General features: G+C 40.8%; 1 protein-coding gene across 1 annotated transcript in view; it reads left to right on the top strand.

Annotated features, from left to right (window-relative positions):
- GALNT18 (polypeptide N-acetylgalactosaminyltransferase 18) overlaps positions 1 to 19,288 on the top strand; it is a 343,041-nt gene that overhangs the window by 241,502 nt on the left and 82,251 nt on the right. The window contains exon 6 of the mRNA XM_065944890.1: positions 863 to 977. Within this exon, the coding sequence (XP_065800962.1) occupies positions 863 to 977 (115 nt within the window). The remainder of the gene's footprint in view (positions 1 to 862; positions 978 to 19,288) is intronic.

Here is a 19,288-nt window from a genome sequence, read left to right as displayed (position 1 = left end):
TTCCCAGCATGGGATCCCTCTTCCTTCTAAAATCAGCTTCTTCTCCATCCACCTATCAACGGCCTTGACTCCATCATCACCCAAGCAGAAGGCCAGCTGGCATCCAGATTCCTCCTTCTCACCCTCAGAGTTCATCTGTCTCCAAATTCTGCTGATTTTACCTCAGTATATGTCTTTAAACAATCCCTATCTCCATTCCTGGTACTCCAGCCCAGGTCTTCATCATTGCTCACCTGGATATAGCAATAAGCTTCCCAGTCGGATACCTCGATTTCTACCCAGTCTCCTCCAATCGATCACCCCACGGCTGCCAGAGTATTCTTTTAACAAACACAGATCTGCTTATTACCACTGTCTGCTTAAAATTCTTCGTTGACATTCCTTTATCCACAGATAAAATCCAAATGATTTACTGGGCTATCCAAAGCCCCAGCTCATCTCTCTATAGGGACCAAGGTGAAGGGTGGGAAAGTCGTTGTGGGTAAACAGGTAGCAATAGAGACCGGCTATGTGGTTCAAAATGCAGGGGTCAGGACAGCCAGAGATACAGACGTGTGGTCAAGACTGGCAGACTGAGCATTTCTTCTCTGGTTGACACACAGGCAGACACCACCAGAAATAATGGCTGGTCACAGGACAGGAGCTGTCTGCCTCTGTCCTCGTGGAATAGGCTCCCTGGAGTAGCTGGTGAGGATGAGCTGGGAGGGCCACTCAGAGAACGAGGCTCACACTAGTTTTGGCAGCAAAGGAAGGGAGAAGGCCAGACCCTCCTGGCAGGAAGTCCGCATTGCTCTTCCTGCTCTGTTGACCCCCAAGAGACGGCCCCTCTGCTAACTGCCCACCATCTCTCCATGCCCTTCAGGAGCCCTGCCCTCATTGGCTGCTTCATTGTGGACCGGCAGTACTTCCAGGAGATCGGCTTGCTGGACGAAGGCATGGAGGTCTACGGAGGGGAAAATGTCGAGCTCGGGATCAGGGTGAGCAGGGTTTCTCACCAGGAAGGCTTGGCTCAGCTCCCCAGTGGGTGAATGAGTCCAGGGGCTGCAGAAATTTGGCTCAGGGTTGACGGTGGGGGACTGATACTGAACGTCCAGTCCCTAACCTTGGCCCATGCATATGTGATCAGGGCTCCTGGGGGTGGAGTACAGACACAGGTTGGGACCTATAGAATTTTCAGGAAGAAAAGAACATCAGAAACTGTTTTGGCTGGGATGGGGACACGAGTGAGTTGAATTCCCAAATCAAGGAAATAAACCTCTGTGTTGAAACCAAATGCAGGTTTCACAGGGATTGAACAAAAGGGAGCTCTAGGAACAGAGAGGTAAACAGGAGGGACCCTCAGAGTCTCTTCTCTTCACTGTCACGTCCCCTCGGGGTTTCTCTGTCATTCTCCATCTCCTCCTCGGTGGCCCATAGAACCTTCCTAAAGACTTTGTCAAGAGAGTGCCACAGAGAAATAAACTCATGGAGTATAAATAGCAAGGCACAGCCAGGCTCACTGCATGCAGGTTCCCGACCCACCACGTTGTGGTCAGACCCTCAGGCAGGTACATGCCTCACATCACTCTCCAGAGATATCCACCATCCCGCCCAAAAGTACAGGGTCCTTTGCAGCTGTCAATGTGTGGTGTGAATCCACACTCAGCACCATTTATTTTCTCATCATATAGGAACGTTTCCAAGGCACTGGCCCCTTTTCTCGGAAAAGGTAACTATGAAAAGGTAACTCTGAAAGGAACCCTTCCCCATGGCTGAGAGACACATTCGATCCCTTGGCAGATGACAGCAATGTGATCAGGGATACAAGGAAGGGAAGACCACCCTAGAAAGGGAAGAACACCACTCTGTCCAGGTTGTGGTTCTCTCCTCCTGAAAAAAGCAGCGTGTAAGCTGGACTTGTCCCCACTGTGGTGCCGTTGTCCTCTCCTTGGGGATCTTTAAGCAGGTGGCATACACGCATTACAGGCTTGCCAGTCCCTGACCAGCCCTCGTACCTGCTGTGTTCATGGCCGTTGTCCGAGCTGTTCCCCCTCACTGCCAACCCTCCACGCAGGCCACCTGGCATCTGCCTGGTTCGCACCAGCAACCCCACTCTTGCCCCTTTGACCTCGGTGTCTGTATCTGGCCATCTCCTGTTCCTGATCCCCAGTTTCCACTCCAGGACTCCAGCCTGGATAACCCTCCTCAGCCATCCCCCCTACCCACTGGGCAGTCAACTGGCACTGGCATCCCTCGCCCTTTCATGACAGGAGGCTGGGCATCTCCAATGAGCATCTCACAGCAACTACAACGGCCTGGCAGGCTGCATCGGCCTGACTTGTCACCCAGACTTAATGCTGGGGCTTTAAGTTCTGGAGGCTGGAGCGGCTTGTCTGAAGCCAAGCTTAGAGAACACTTCCAGACACCTGTATTCACTGAAACCCAAAGAAATTGCTTTGGAAGCAGTCAAGATACATGGGTTCGTTGGGGAGCTAATGTATTCATAGAGGACAGAGCCTGCATAATCGCCCTCATTCCTCTGCTATCCCTACACTGGTCATTTATTCACCATTTGCGTCCTCACCATCTCATTTCCGCACACTCCTGGATAAATGCTCGCCCCCAAACATAATATTTTTTTCACTAGAAGCTGCTGCCGGGAATTGGCTGAGCATGCAGAACCGCCTCTAGTCACTTAGGCTTTCTGGGTAAAAATGTCCAGGAATGGAGAAAGGAATTAGATTTGTGAACTCTGCCTCCAACATATGTGTGAGTCAATCACAGAGTGGTGGGAGATTTCTGGCTTTTCCCTGCCTAGATTATTAATATAAAGCTGTTCTGGAGTGTGGGCCTGGGTGAGGCTTTCAAATACTTGTTTAAAACTTGGGGGTTTTGTGCTGGGGGTGTAAAATACAATACAAAATGTTGCCTGGCTTTTTTTTTTTTTCCTGTCTGTTCCCTCCTGTTTGATGGAGGTGAAGTGTCATGGAGTTGAAGGAAAGGTGGTTTTTTAAAGCAGGTACCAAGCAACTTGTTGGCTAGCAGAGCTGAGGACAGAAGCTAGTTAATTTGAATTAACTTGGGTTCAATCCTTGGTCATAGAACTAGGATCTCACAAGCCGTGTGGTAAAAAAAAAAAAAAGTTAGAGACATTGCTTGCCTCCCCTCACTTATTCAGAGGCAACTTATTCAAAGTCCTTACCCATTTGGCACACAGAAACAGTCGTTTGCACAATTATTCAATACTTGCTCTGGCACTTTACTTACATCATCCATCTACAAAGCACCCTAAAAAGTAGCTGTAATCATAATACCCCCTTTTTCAGATGGGGAAGTTGTGAAATGAAGAGCTTACATAATATGTTCTCAAAGTCATATGACTTATAAGAGGTAGAGAAAAGATTCACCCTCAGGTCTTTATGATTCAAAAGCCTAGCTAGATATACCACAGTGATCTAGGAATAAATGTTCTTTGTGCATTCCCCAAAGAGCATTACAGTGTCCATGCAGTAATTTTCTTCTACTTTACACAATTGTGTCTACAGAGTCCTCATTTACAACCTTATTCTTATTTTGCACTCAATTCTAATAAGCCATGTTTTCCCCAATTTCAAAGTCCACAACTCAGTGGGAAAAAAAGAAGGGAACTGCCATGGGCAAGCAGAATGAAAAGAGTGAGAAATAAGAGCTGACATTGAATAGAAGACAGAAAGATTGTACTGATGATGGCTATAAAATACTAGAATATATATGAAAGAATTCAGGAGCTGGCAAGGAATTAAGATGTGGCTAGGAACTGTTATGAGTTGAACTGAATCTCCTTTAGAACATGTTGAAATTCTAACCCTTCGTACCTGTGAATATGATCATATTTGGAAATAGGACCTTCACAGACGTAATCAGGTTAAGATGAGGTCATACTGGGTCAGGGTGGGCCTTACTCCAATATGACTGGTGTCCTTATAAAAGAAGGAGACTTTGGACCCAGACACAGAGGGAAGATGACCATGTGAAGATGGAGACAGAGATTGGAGTTATGATGCCACAAGCCACTGAATGCTGCGGCTACCAGAAGCTAGACAGGGAAAGGAAGGATGCTCCCCTAGAGCTTTAGGGAGACCATTGCCTACCAATACTCGATTTCAGGCTTCTAGCCTTCAGAACCGTAAGAGGGTACATTTCAGTAGTTTTAGATAATTCAGTTGGCCATGCTTTGTTATAACAACCCAAGGAAATCAATACAAACATCAAAACCTAAGTGAAAGGAGGAACCAGAGAAAGCTTGAGTCCATTATATTAGAAGAACCTGGTAACTTGAAGCTTATGATATCCCAGTTTCATGGAGTATACAAAGGGCAGGACACAAAGACTAAGGCTTAAGCTGGAGGAGGGCATGGCAACCCACTCCAGTATTCTTTCCTGGAAAATCCCCACTGACAGAGGTACCTGGCAGGCGACTGTCCATGGGGTCGCAAAGAGTCAGACATGACTGAACGACAAAGCACAAGGCTTAACCAACATTAAGAGACTAATAAAACAACCCCTACCCCTCATCTCCCATAAAGCAGGGACTGCAAAGGCCAATTATCTGAACATAAAGATGGGCTAGAACTACTCCCACCCGCATTTCCATCATTAGAGTGAAGATTGCCTGTCTCAATCTTGGGCCAGGAAGAAAAGAAAATTTCTCCTCTGTGAGCCCCTCCCTTGCGCCTATCATCTAAAATCAAAATACTTCAGGTCCAGAGAATCTCAAGAGGAAAATTTAGCTTAAAGTTGTTGGAAGTTTTTAGGCATCTGCAAAAGTGTATACAAATCCTTTCTGAGAAAGACCCAAGCCACAAAATTTCTCCTAGCTAGAGTTCCAAGGAATGTGATTTCAAGGTGTTTTCTTTTTTTTTTAAATCATAAAGCAGACAACGGAAAAAGAACCAAAGGCAAACACCAGCAAAAGCATCGGACAGCCAAATTTGATCTACAAAGTCTTCAAGCATTAAATCTATCAAATATAGGATATAAGTTGTATATTTAATAACTTTTTAAAGAGATTGAAATATGAGTAAGAAGCAGGAGACTATAAAAAGACCAGTCATATTAGGATAAAAATAGAATTTCAAACATGACTAACATAAAAATGGAAATTAAAAGCTTAGTGGAGGGATTAAACAGCTAGATGGATATTAAAGGATAAACTAAGTAAACTGGAAAATAGTGCTGAAGAAATTATTCAAAATCACCCAGAAGACAAAGAAAAAAATGTGAAAGAAAGAGGTTGAGAGACATGTAGAAATGAGAAGGTGGTTCTAATATCTTAGAATTCCAAATGGTGATGATAGAAGGAGGATTAAGCAGAAGCAATATTTGAGTAGAAATGACTGAAAATGTTCGCATACTGCTGAAAGACACCAGTTCTCAGATTCAGGAAGTCAACCTGTCCAAAGTAAAATAAATACAAAAATATTCACATTTAGACATATCATGGAACCATAGAAAAGCAAAGACAACGAGAAGACTTTATGGCAGTCAGAAAAGATAGACTACCTAAAATTTTATGATAATTAGAATAACAACACAGACTTCCCAGTGGCAATAGTGGATTCCAGAAGACCATGAAATAACATCTTCTATATTGCTGAGAGAAAAAACAACTTTTACATGTACATTCAATTAAAAAAATTCCTTCAAAAACTAGGGTAAAACGAAGCTATTTTCTGACATAAAACTGAGTTTGCTACTGACAGATCCTAACTGAAAAGTTTTTGAAGGATATACTTCAGATACAGGGAAAATGAGCTCAGAAGGAATTCTGAAATAAAAGAATAATAATTAGCTCATATACGAGTAAGTATAAATATATGAGTAAATGTAAAGAAATATCCATGGTAAATAACACTTTAGTAATATATTGTGGGGTTATTAAAACAAAATTACAGTGCATGATGAAAATTGAAAATAAGTTGGGAGGGGGTGATTGTAAATAAAGTGCTTAAAATGTCTATATTGTTTGTGAAGATGGAGAAGATCCTGCTGCTGCTGCTAAGTCGCTGCAGTCGTGTCCAACTCTCTGTGACCCAGTAGACGGCAGCCCACCAGGCTCCGCCGTCCCTAGGATTCTCCAGGCAGGAACATTGGAGTGGGTTGCCATGTCCTTCTCCAATGCATGAAAGTGAAAAGTGAAAGTGAAGTTGCTCAGTCTAGTTGACTTTAAATTCTGATAAAGTAATCATGTTAAAATTCCTAGAGAAGCCATGAAAATCATAGATATAGAAAGTCTAACTTCTAAAGAAGTAGAGGGAAAAAAACAAGATATGAAAATGATAAGAAAGAGAAACAAGACAGGTAATTCAAGAAGAAAATATATGAAATGATAGAAATAATCCAAATGTATCAATAAATGTAGTAAATGTACATGGGCCAAATTAAGACTAACATTTGTAGACTGGATTTTAGAAATTATCTGTAATCTATTTATAAGCCTGAAATATGATAATACAGTTAACTTAAAATGTAAACAGATGGAGAATGTCATGGCAGGTAAATACTAATCAACCAAAAGAAGGTTGTTTGTATGACAAAAACCACTACAATATTGTAAAGTAATTAGCCTCCAACTAATAAAAATAAATGAAAAATAAATAAATAAAAATAAACAGGAATAAATCTCACACACAAAAAAAGTTGTTATAGTTAAATTAATGTTTTAAAAATACTATTACACCATGCTTTAGGATAAATAAGGTAGATTTCTACAAGATGAAAGTATGTTAAGTTTATCAGGAATATATGAAAATTATGTTTCTATGTACCTTAATGGCACAACTTTAATTTATGTATTGTAAAATGGATAGAATTTAAAGGAGACATCAACAGCACCACTAATGTAATTGAGGATTTTAATAAATTTTCCCAGTAATTGATAGACCAACATAATTGATAGTTTAAATCAAATAGGCCTATGTGCAACGCTGCATCTAACAATCACAAAATTCAACAATTTCAAGGGAGTAACATCATATAAACACATTCTCTGATCTCAGTGGAATTAAATTAAAACTCTATACCTAAGAAGTATAGGAAGAAGCCATATTTTTGGAAACTGTGAAACGTTTCTGAATAGCATAGGTCAAAGGAGAAATATACTAGTAATTTTAAAATATTTTGAACTGTTGCTACTTCTGCTGCTGCTGCTAAGTCGCTTCAGTCCTGTCCGGCTCTGTACGACCCTATGATAAGCAGCAGCCCACCAGGCTCCTCTGTCCATGGGATTCTCTAGGGCAAGAATACTGGAGTGGGCTGCCATTTCCTTCTCCTATTTTGAACTGAATATAGCAATATAACAAATATATTGAATACTGCATATTACATTATGTGAAATGCAACCAAAATAGCACTTTAAAAAACTGTAAATCGGAACAGTGTGGTATTGGCATAAAATCAGACACATAAATCAAAGGAAAAGAATAGAGATCCGGAAATAAGCCCATTCATATATGCTCAAATAATTTACAACAAATGAGCCAAGGATATACAACAGACAAAAGATGGTGTCTTCAATAAATGATATTGGGAAAACTGGGCAGCCACATGCAAAATCACAAAACTGGACCATTATGTAACATAATACAAAAATGTAACCATACACAAAAACTAACTCAAAATGAATTAAAGACCTGAACATAAGACCTGAAACCATAAAACTCCTAGAAGAAAATATAGGCAGTAAATTCCTTGACATCTGTATTTTCAAAGCTGTTTCCCTACAATTATCCTGTTTAATGTACCTAGCAATCAAGTGCTATAGGCAAGCCAAATATTACTATCCTAATAGTGTTATATAATTTAAAATGTTTATATTGGCCAAAAAAATGTTAATTCATTCTTATGGTTTATTGTCTCATTATTATCATCATTATTTTAACTATAAAGATAACAAGAAATCTATATAAGTATTTTGTAAACTATAAAGTGCTCTATACAAAACATGATCATATCTATTATTATTATACATGCAGATATACATATGTTCCATAAATATACAACCATACATTTCATATAGGGCTTTATTTTTTTAAGCTCACTTTAATTTGTAAGGAGTACTATAGTCCTGCTATAAGCCAGTCCCATTGCTTGGGTCTTGGTGACGGTCACCAAAATTCAAAGTACTGCATGAGCTCATATAGTTGGCTAAGCCTAGGTTGTAGGCACATGCTTCCAGGGGTCAGGGACAGGTCACATATGCCTCCTTTCAGGTTCCATGGGTCCAAGTATTACACATGATATTGTTTCTCATATAGAAAGGGAATTTGGAACCTAGGTCCAAATGTCCTCTAAAACATGTAATATAGTGTCTAGGATACTGTACTCTATATTCCAAATACCTTATCATAAATGAGATTTTTTAAAAAAAGCTTCTTTATTATGGGCAATTTCAAATATATCCCCAAATAGAGAGAATGGTATGATAAATTCCCTTCCATCCATCACCCAATATCAACATTGTCAACTCATGGACAATTTGGTTTTAATCTCTATTCATACCCAATCCTCCCTAACTCTGGCTTTTTGAAGCAAATCCCAGGTATTATATCATCAAAAAATATTTCAATATGCATCTGAAATAGATAAGAACTTTTTGAGAGAAACATGATCACAATACTATTTCAGTCCTAAAAGTGTTGAAAAGAATTCCCTAATACCATCAATTATCCAGTCAGTGTTCACATTTCTTCCAATTCGCTCAGCAGTTTTTACTTTGTTTTACAATTTGCTTGAATCAAGATGTAGTTGATTAATGTCTTATAAGTCTCTATTAATCCACTGGATTTCTTTCTCCATTTCTTTTTTTCTCTCTATAATTTATTTTTAAAAAGATCAGGTTATGTGTCCTGTGGAGACTCCCACAGCCTAGGTTTTTCTGATTGCATTTCCCTGATGTCATCTAACACTCCTGTTCTGTATATTTCTTCCGAATTGCTAGTTAGACCTGGAGGTGTAGGCTCAGTTTTGTAGCAGGAATATTTCAAAGGCAATATGTGCGTGCTTTCATCACCGGTACCTAATGTCTTGCTGTCTCCCTGTTTGTGATGCTAGCAGTTACTGCTGATTAGTGCCTAGATCAAGTAATTCATTAAGAGTTGGAAAATGGTGATATTTTAATTTTATTTTTCCTTCTTTGTTTATTAGCTGGAATAACTTTCATGAGAGACATTTATAGTCATCCATTCTTTGGTTGCCTGGAAATACAACACAGTTCATTAGGAAGAGTCAGAATAAATAATTCTATTGCAGTTTGCAAAATAATGAGTTGATTCTCTACCATCTTTTAGAGGGAGCCAATTAGGTTTTTGAGTACTGTTATGAACTTACAGTGTTAAATATATTTGATGTGTTTCAATTCATTTTATATAATACCCTAATTGATTTGCAGTTTTTTCACCTTTGGCCATTGGGAGCCTATTGACATTCGTTCCTCAGGAAAGAGTCCTTTTGCCTCTTTAATGACTTCTCTGGCATCAGAAATGTTCCATCTATACATTTCTTGCTCCAGACCTGTCATCAGCCATTTTTTCTAAGGAGCTCAGCTTTCTTTTAGTGAGAAGTCGCATTAGAAAATCACAGTCTGGGTCTGGGCACTACAGGCATTCACTGATACTGAGTTGGCCCATGTTTCCGGGTCTTTTCAGTGGTTAGAGCTAAATATATTCTTTTTGTTTAAAGAAAACACTTTCAATGTTCATGATGATCTCTCTGAATCAGATTTAGTACTACAGGCTTTGTGTGTGTGTGTGTGTGTGTGTGTGGCTGCACTGGGGCAGCCTCTAGTTTGTGTGTGTGTGTGTGTGTATGTGTGTGTGTGGCTGCACTGGGGCCTGCTCTCTAGTGTGTGTGTGTGTGTATGTGTGTGTGTGTGTGGCTGCACTGGGGCCTGCTCTCTAGTGTGTGTGTGTGTGTGTGTGTGTGTGTGTGTGTGTGTGGCTGCACTGGGGCCTGCTCTCTAGTGTGTGTGTGTGTGTGTGTGTGTATGTGTGTGTGTGTGTGGCTGCACTGGGGCCTGCTCTCTAGTGTGTGTGTGTGTGTGTGTGTGTGTGTGTGTGTGTGTGTGTGGCTGCACTGGGGCAGCCTCTAGTTTGTGTGTGTGTGTGTGTGTGTGTGTGTGTGTGTGTGTGTGGCTGCACTGGGGCCTGCTCTCTAGTGTGTGTGTGTGTGTGTGTGTGTATGTGTGTGTGTGTGTGGCTGCACTGGGGCAGCCTCTAGTTTGTGTGTGTGTGTGTGTGTGTGTGTGTGTGGCTGCACTGGGGCCTGCTCTCTAGTGTGTGTGTGTGTGTGTGTGTGTGTGTGTGTGTGGCTGCACTGGGACCTGCTCTCTAGTTTGTGTGTGTGTGTGTGTGTGTGTGTGTGGCTGCACTGGGGCAGCCTCTAGTTTGTGTGTGTGTGTGTGTGTGTGTGTGTGTGGCTGCACTGGGGCAGCCTCTAGTTTGTGTGTGTGTGTGTGTGTGTGTGTGTGGCTGCACTGGGGCAGCCTCTAGTTTGTGTGTGTGTGTGTGTGTGTGTGTGTGTGTGGCTGCACTGGGGCCTGCTCTCTAGTGTGTGTGTGTGTGTGTGTGTGTGTGTGTGTGTGTGGCTGCACTGGGGCCTGCTGTCTAGTGTGTGTGTGTGTGTGTGTGTGGCTGCACTGGGACCTGCTCTCTAGTTTGTGTGTGTGTGTGTGTGTGTGTGTGTGTGTGTGTGTGTGTGACTGCACTGGGGTCTGCTCTCTAGTTGCGGTAAGCAGTCTTCTCCTTGTGGCTTCTTTTGTCATAGAGCACAGGCTCTAGGCGCCGGCCTCAGTAGCTCTGGCACACAGACTTAGTTGCCTCATGGCTTGTGGGATCTTCCCGGACCCGGGATTGAACCTATGTCCCCTGTACTGGCAGGCAGATTCTTAACCACTGGACCACCAGGAAAACCCACTACAGGATTTTTACTTACTTTCAATTTCATCAATCTTACATCTCTATTCCCTTTCTCCCATGCCAAAAATTCTGGTTCTTAATGACATCAACATAATTACTTATTTGTTTTATTCCTCAGCATACATACAACTGTCTCCGAACACTATTACCAATGATATGATCACTAGAAGCAGTTTAAATTTTCTTTTTTGCATTTCTTTCTGCTTTTTGTTTATATTCCACTGGAGATGTACAGTCAAACCCTGTGATTTAAAGTCACCTAGAATAGTTCCTCTCTGTACATTATTCTACCAACCAAATAAACAGGCTCATTTCTTTTATTTTGCTTTTGATTTTTAGGAATTGCTTTCTTCATATTTAATTCTTACAGCTATGTAAATATTTGCATAATTCCAAGATCAAATCTAGAAAAGAAAGTGTATTCAGAAAAATCTATTTGCTATTACTGTCCTCTTCATCCTGTTTCTTTAGTACCTCTAATATAAACACCTTCTTTGTTTTATTTTACCCTTTTAAAAAATGGAAATATGCATATATTCACATCTCTTTTTTTTAGATAAATAGAAGTATGCTAGTATACTTTTCACTGCTGTGATTTTTTTCACTATATAATTTTTTTCTGAAGATTACAATAGTGTATAGAGGTATTCCTCGTTGCTTTTTCATAGCTGCATGGTGCTCCAATGCATGTATGCACATTTCATAGTTTATTCTGATACTTGGTGCTATAATGAATCATCTCATGCATAAAATTTTTCATATTTTTCTGAATTATTGTTTGAATAGGTTTCTAAAGGGGAAATTGTGACATAAAAAGGCAAATGCATGTGTAATTTTGCTAGACATCAAATATCCTTCTAGAGTAGTATTTTTCCCACCAGGAATGGTGAAGCTGCCTGTTTCCTCACCATCAATCAACAAAGTATGTTGTGAAATATTTGGAGTTTTGCCAATCTGACAGATGAGAAATGACTTTCAGAGTAGTTTTAATTTGCATTTCTCTTATTAAGAAGTAGGTTGAGAAGCTTTTCACATGATTAAGGCCATTAGCATTTCTCTTTTCCATGAGCTTTTCTTATCTTTGGCCCATTTTCCTGTAGGATTGTTAATCTTTATTTTTAGAAACTCTTTACACATTAGGGATGGTAATACTTTTCCCATCATATACATTGCAAATATTTTCTCCCAGTGTGTTACTTGTTTTTTGATTTTGCTTTTGGTGTTTTGTTGGTTTTTGTTTTTTGTGTTTTTTTGTCATGCAAAAGGTGCCTTTTTTCTTAAACATAAGCAAATGCATTATCTTTTCTTCTTGCTTCCAGAGTTTAGTCAGAATAAACTTTACCCACTTTAAGGTTAAAGAGAAAAATCACCTACGTTTTCTTCTAATAGTTGTAGGATTGCAATTTTTTTTTTTTTTTTTTTTTTTTGCATTTTAATCTCCAGTTCATCAGAATTGATCTTGATGTATGGTGTGAGGAATCAACCCAATGTCTTATTTTTCTGTATGGTCCTCCAGTTATCCTAACACCTTCTTTTTAAAATTGCATCTTTTCCTCACCGGTTTACAATACTACCATTATCATAGGCTAAATTGTCATACTTAGGGTTTGCTTCTGGATTTTTTATTTCAGTTCTATTAATCTATTTGTGTATTCATGTACTAATATCACACAATTTCTATAAGAAATTGTAGCCATTATATTATGAAGAAATGTAGCCATTATATTATGTTTGTATGTTCAAACTCACAAATGTTTGTGAATTAAGCTTGTAAGTTGGATTTTGACTTGCCAACAGTGTATCAAGAAAACCTTGGATTCAAAGGAAGAAAAGATCTATGAAAGACACAAATAACATCTTTCCCACTTCTTTTCTGTCTATACTTTAAAACACTTAATGTCAGGATTTATGGCTAGTTAATTTTCATACTGATGCTTGGTATTTACTCAATGAACAGGTGTCAAGTTTGAAGGCCAGTCAAATATAAGAGAATTTATTCTATATAATCTCAGAAAGTTAGAGCCACGGACAGTGGGGTGGAAGCTGTAATGGATATAGTTATCAATTCAATATAAGAAACAAATATTAGAATCATTAAAAAGGAAAGGGTGCCAAATGGAATCATGAGCTCCCTATAACAGGGAACATAAACTCCCCTCAGTTTTATTAGAAAGATAGATGAAACTTATGACTAAACTACTAATAGTTAATAGAAGTGTGGCAATAATTATATGTGAGCTACTGTCCTCAGTGCTTTACATATATTAGCTCCCTTAATCCTTGCAGCCACCTTGTGTTGCAAAATCTTTTATTACCCCCGCTTCCAGGAGGATATGCTGAAGCACAGAGAAATGATATAACTTGCCCCAGGAAAATGGTAAAGCTAAGATTTGAACTCAGGGAAAGGGGCTTCAGGAACCATTATGCCTTATATAGGTAGGCTTCGTGTAGTGGCCTTCAGTAAGAAATCAGATCAGATTTCTCATGTTCCCCTTGTGGTTTCGTTTATGTATGTATTCATTCATTCATTCTTGCCAGGTGCTGGAAAACTAGAGGTGAATGACACAGACTCTGTCTTTGAGTGGCTCCCAGACTAGCTGGAGAGACAACCACCTTCCCTTCTTCTAAGCACTATCTGACAGATTGTAGAAAACATCTTGAGACTAAACAAGATGTCGTGACCCGAAGCTCCATTGTGACTTTAAGGACTTCTTTGTTCTTTGGCAACCATAGTAAGTACACAGTTCCCTGCTGACACTATTTCTTGTGATAATTCTTTAAAAAATTTTTGAATACCAAAAAATGCAAACCATCATTCTTTTTCCAAATTGTGAGTAGTAGTAAAGATCACTAACATGAACTGAAGCAACAAACAAAAATGAACACAGTGAAAGTTAAAAGACTGATTGAAGAAGTAGATAGTAATATAATTTATATCTGCAAAATTTGATTCAGAAAAACTAAACTTGGTGAGATCATGACCACTTTGTGAAGGAGGCCATAATTGTAAAATAAATGTAAATTTTTAAAATGCTGATAGATAAATCATATCTCAGTTGTAAAATCAATGCAAAAAAGTATTAACCCCTATGAAAATAAGTCTAGTAAAATAAAATTGGAAAATTAGCATGAAAGGAAATATATTTTAAATTGACCAAGAGAATTAAAGTCCCTTAATGACATTTATTCCAGAAAATATTTCCTGAATGAAAATTCATCATTGTGAATATAATTCAGATTAAAGCACTAAGTAAGGCATAACCCAGTGCTCAGGATCAGAATGGCAAGGATGAATGATCCTGTGTGTATTGCAGTAGCAGAGGGAGTGACCACTCAACCCTTCAGAGCTGGGTGAGGCCTCACAGAGGGGGCAGCATTTAGGTTGGACCTAAGGAATGAAATTGTTTTGTTCAGGTGGGAAGAGGAGAACAGGCATTCCAGAGAGTTGAGGTAACAGGTGTAGAGTGACAATTGAGAAAGAACATGACTATGGCTGAATTCTAAGGCTGAGAACTAGGGATCTGTAACTTGGAGCTAAAATAGAAGGTGAGTGACAGGCAAGATAGGTTATCAGATGGGGAAGAAGAGTGGTCATTGGCAATCCAGAAGGTGGCCTTTGGTGGGCTTTTTGCTCATCCTGGCTTGTTCAACATTTTCACCAGTGACTTAAGTAAAAGGAAAAGGTAAACTTATGATGGATGACCTATTGCTGAGAGCCCAGGCAAACATTTCCTTGGTTACCGTCATTGGCCTTCCTAGATCTGAGATGTCTAAGCTTTGGCTAAGTGACATTGACTCTTGGGCAACAAAAGAAGATTATTATTTCATAAAGCAGATTCATGCTCCACAGCTGATAAAGTATCAGGCCACAAGTCTGGAAGATAATAATAATGAGAGGAACTTCCATTATTGAAAACCATCACTTTGTATATATTATCTGGATAATTTTAATGTGAGTTCCATGAGGTCCGTGTTGTTATCCCCATATTGTAAGTTAGGAAGCTGGAAGTAACAGGATAAAATGCCTCCCCAAGTCACTCAATATCGGAACTAGCCTGAGTGGTTCAGGGCTCATGCCTTATCACTGTGTCACAGTGCTCATCCACCTCTGCCTTCAGGATTTAAAATCACCCATGGCATGAAGTTGAATTTCAGAAGCTAAACCTGGGCCAGCATTGCTTTGGAAAATGACCACAGCACCATTTCAGCGCTTGAGGTTTCTGCTCAAATCCCTTATGGGAGATAGGCTTGGATCAGACAGGATCACACAGTGTCTTCACCTGAGGTTGCAGGAGACTTCAAAACCAGAGGAGGTGACAGAGACAAGAGCTGAGCTGAAAGCCAGAGTCCAGAGCCTCAGAAAAGAGGTAGATTGAGGAGCTGCCAAAGGAGAAATGCCCGTAACAGAAAGGAAGCCAGAAGCCTGGGATCAGGGAGCCAGAGGCACAGAGGAGGAAGAGAAAGCAAAGTAGGGGGTATAGCAACTGCTCAGAACAGGCAATGCCATTATTTGAGACTTTTACAAAATGTGTCTAGGGACAAAGGGCTAGAGACTTTCCTAAAATTATCGGTGAAAAAGGCTCAGGCAAGTGAACGGCTGCTTGTCAAGCCTCCTGGCTATTGAAGCACTTGAGGGACCACGTGGTTCTCTCCAGAGGCCTTGGGCTTAGTGGACTGAGTTAGCTCGTGGCTGACACTATAACTGATCTCACCCAGCCGTGAGGACAATGCTGCTGGACACCACAATTTTAGGTAAATCAGCTAGTCTCTGCCAGCACAGTGAGAGGGACTTGAAAAGGAAGAGAAGGGGTGTGGGCACCAGCATTCTCGCTCAGCTGAGGTCTCAGGAACCACCAGAAGCAGCAACTCATAGAAAGGCTGCAAACAGATTCTCTGACCTCCAACCCCCGGAGACGGAGAAAATTAAACACCTTAAATTGGGTTTTACTCTCTGCTTCTAAATGTTATGGTTGGGCCAGGCCAGCTGGAGCTGGAGTTCAGAATAATCTGAGAGCTTAGAGTAGCACATCCTTCTGTGTGTGTGTGTGTGTGTGTGTGTGTTGTGAGTGGGTGGGGCCATGAGCCCTGACGCTGTTTTATACCATTTTGTCATGAATTGAAATCTGCCGTGGCATTGTCGTTCAGGGGCTGCCATGGGATAAATAAAACCTACAGCTCACAGCCATAAAATGGAATAACTATTCATTTCTGCCATCTTCTGAGGCCAAAAGTTTCAAGACATCAAACACAGGTTTCAAGTTTGCAGACTTTTGTTCTTCCTGAGGGAATTTGCCCAGTGACTCCAAGCTTTAGCTGAAGCATTGTCCACGTGTTCCCTTAGCATTGTGTTAGATGCTGATAGTGGTTTGAGTAATCATTGGAGGTCAAGAGATAACCTTTGCTGATGCTTATATAAATGAGTTATTATAGTCTGACAAAGGTGGCACTGAGATTTCAAGCCCAGATGAGGGTGCCGTTGACTAGGAAAGGGGTGTTTGGTGTAGAGAGTTGGTTTGGGGGTGGGGAAATGGGTCAAGTTTGACATTAGAAATAACAATGGAAATAACCAGAAAGCTTGCATTATTTGTCCATTTGTTTACTTACACAATGAACGTTTATCATGCTGCTTGTGTTACGCCCTCGGCATTAGGGGAGAGATGTAAGACCTGGGTCTTGACTTCTGCAGGAAGCCAGAACTATCTAATTAAAGGTAAAGAGAAGACTTGCAGGTGAGACACAGGCTGGGTACCCTCTGTGTGCCCAGTCAAGGATAGAGGGTGAAGGAACCCAGAGAGGATGAAAGTCTGAACTAAAAAGAGATTTTAGAGTTGAGCATGGGCATAGGAAATAGGGTGGGTGGCAGGGTGGTGCCCATAGTTACAGAGAAGAATCGACTAGAAAGAGAGCTGGGTTGGTGGAAAGTCCCAGATGTCGAGGGGAGTGTTTCAGGAGTGCACTAGTCACGATAAAATGACCACTGATGATAAAGCTACACTTTCTTGCTTACTTTGTGCTTCTATTTATTTAATACTAGACACTGTGCTAAGTGCTGGACATACAGTGATGAACAGGATCATCTAGGTTATGCCCTCATAGAGCTTATTACATCCTGGTGAGTTTAATGCTGTACATCATCTCCTCCTGGGAACCATGAGAGGCTAGAATTATTATCCTCGCTTTACAGATGAAAAGACTGAGGCTCAGAGAGGTTGAGTCACTTGCCTAGGTCCCACAGCAAAAGAGTTTGGTGAAACTGGGATTTGAACATGGTTCTGCATGGTGCCAAAACCTCTAAATCCCCACCTGGTACTGTGAGGATATGAGTGGAAAAGGAGCATCAGATGTGAGGGGAAGAAGGCTTTGAGGGGAGTTTTGTGGGCAGGAGGTGATGATAGGATATAGATGTCAGAGGAGAGACTGAAGAGGTAGGGAGTTTAGAGATTTATTTGACCATGAATGGAGGGAGAAGGATTCCTTGAAAACTGCTTGCAGGGACAGGCCACGTACAGGGGCCCTGGGAAAGTATGGATTTGACCTTGAGAGAGGAGTTGGCATTTTCCTTCTAGGAGGTCTGCCATAACCAGTCCTGTTCTGTTGGCATGTGGCCACTGGGCCTGGCCTTCTAGGACCATGGGGCCTGAAATCCCCAGGGTGCATGAAGTCTGAGCAGCCTGGGGCCTATGAACCCTAAACCTCCAGAATCGGAGGTCTTTTCTGATTGCGATCTCCACATGGGAGGGGAGCTTGGTGCTCCCAAGCAGCCCAGAGCCAATTATTCTGCCATGTTGGGTGGCCAGAAGGCATCTGAAAACACTGAGAGGAAGGCTTTTTGCCTCAGCACATTATCTTTAGCTCACCAGCCACAGAGTGACTCTGCAATTACAAACCAGCCGCTGAACAGACGCAGCCTAACTGTACGTTGTAAAAGTTTACGATTAGTAAAGATATGTGCAAAATTAATCCCTAAAGAACAAAGTAATTTAAAAAGTACGTGATGAAGTAATTAGCTAGAAATGGTGGGGAGCAGAAGGAGGAGAGGGCCCATGGACAATTTTACTATGGAAGGGTCTTCACATTTAGGTTTTTTTAGTTGTGTTCAATGAGGGAGACTTAGAGAAGTACGATTAATAAGATGCACAGAAGAGGTAACAATTGGTGAAAGATTTTGAGAGCCAAGCTGCAGAAAATTTTTTGCCTTCTTAAAAAGATGGGACCAAAAGGGAAAATAGCTATAAAGACCATTATTGTGATCATTAACAAAATTTGATTATAGGCTGTGGATTAGACAATAGTCATGCATCAGTGTTTAATTTCCTGATTTTGAGGACAAAAAATCCTGGGAGCCAGCAATGAGGTTTTAAAGTTCCAGAGAGTCAGCTTCTCCTTTTCTTTTCTTTTTTAAAAATTTTGTCTTTCTTTAATTGAGTCTGCCTGCTGCTTTGTATTGTGCCGTCGGAAGGTAACTTCTTTGCCACCAATGCATCATGTTTCCAATTTTCCAGGAAGGGACCAGCAGGCAAGGCCAAAATCAGTTCCTCAGAGTGACTGGTAGGAACTGAGCCGGAACTGCCTGCCTCTTCCCCATCTTCCTCCCCTTCCTCCTCGCGTCCTCTCCTTGTCCCCTCCTCACCTCCTCCTTCTCCTCCCATTCTGCCTCTTCAGCACCAGCATCTGTATCAGCATCATCACCATCCAGACACTCTTGTGGTTTTCTTTTGAAAAATCCTCATATTCACAAATCTGACATCACAGAAGGGGAATTCAGAGACATCTACTCACATTGCAAATGCTCTTCGCTTTGTAAAGCAATGCAAGGTGCAAGATCCCTGTGAGTAAAACCTCCCAGTGCTCACCAGTGATGGTTTATGGAAATTATCCCCACATACAAGTTTTTCCATCAAGCAGGCTTACCTGCACATGAAGTCAGTCCGGAAGATAGAATTACCCTAGTAACACCCCCAGGGCACATTTCTTCCCTGAAGCCCTGTTTCTCTCTATGTCTGGACTGTTTGGAAAGTCTAATGAATGCGGCTTCTCTCCTTGCTTGGGGTGGGCCACACTCAACACCGTGTGCCTGGATTTGCTCATTATGCCTGCTTCAAAGGCTGCTCATCAGCGACAGAGGGTCTTGATGACTTGTGTCATTTTCACTGTCTTAGAGTTGTTAGTCCTATGAAGAAATCGTAGAGTAAGGAAGAGAAAATATTAGTAATACCATGATTTCAAGACAGATGCTTATCTTGGATTTTAATATTTCTAAAATCACATTGTGCCTGATAAATTTGTCATATACAGATAAATAATAAATATATACAGAAAAGACATTTATTATCCATACCAGAACACTTTTGAGACTT

The sequence above is a fragment of the Muntiacus reevesi genome, chromosome 9, assembly GCF_963930625.1.
Source record: "Muntiacus reevesi chromosome 9, mMunRee1.1, whole genome shotgun sequence".
Lineage (NCBI taxonomy): Eukaryota > Metazoa > Chordata > Mammalia > Artiodactyla > Cervidae > Muntiacus > Muntiacus reevesi.
This window is presented reverse-complemented; position numbering and strand designations above follow the sequence as displayed.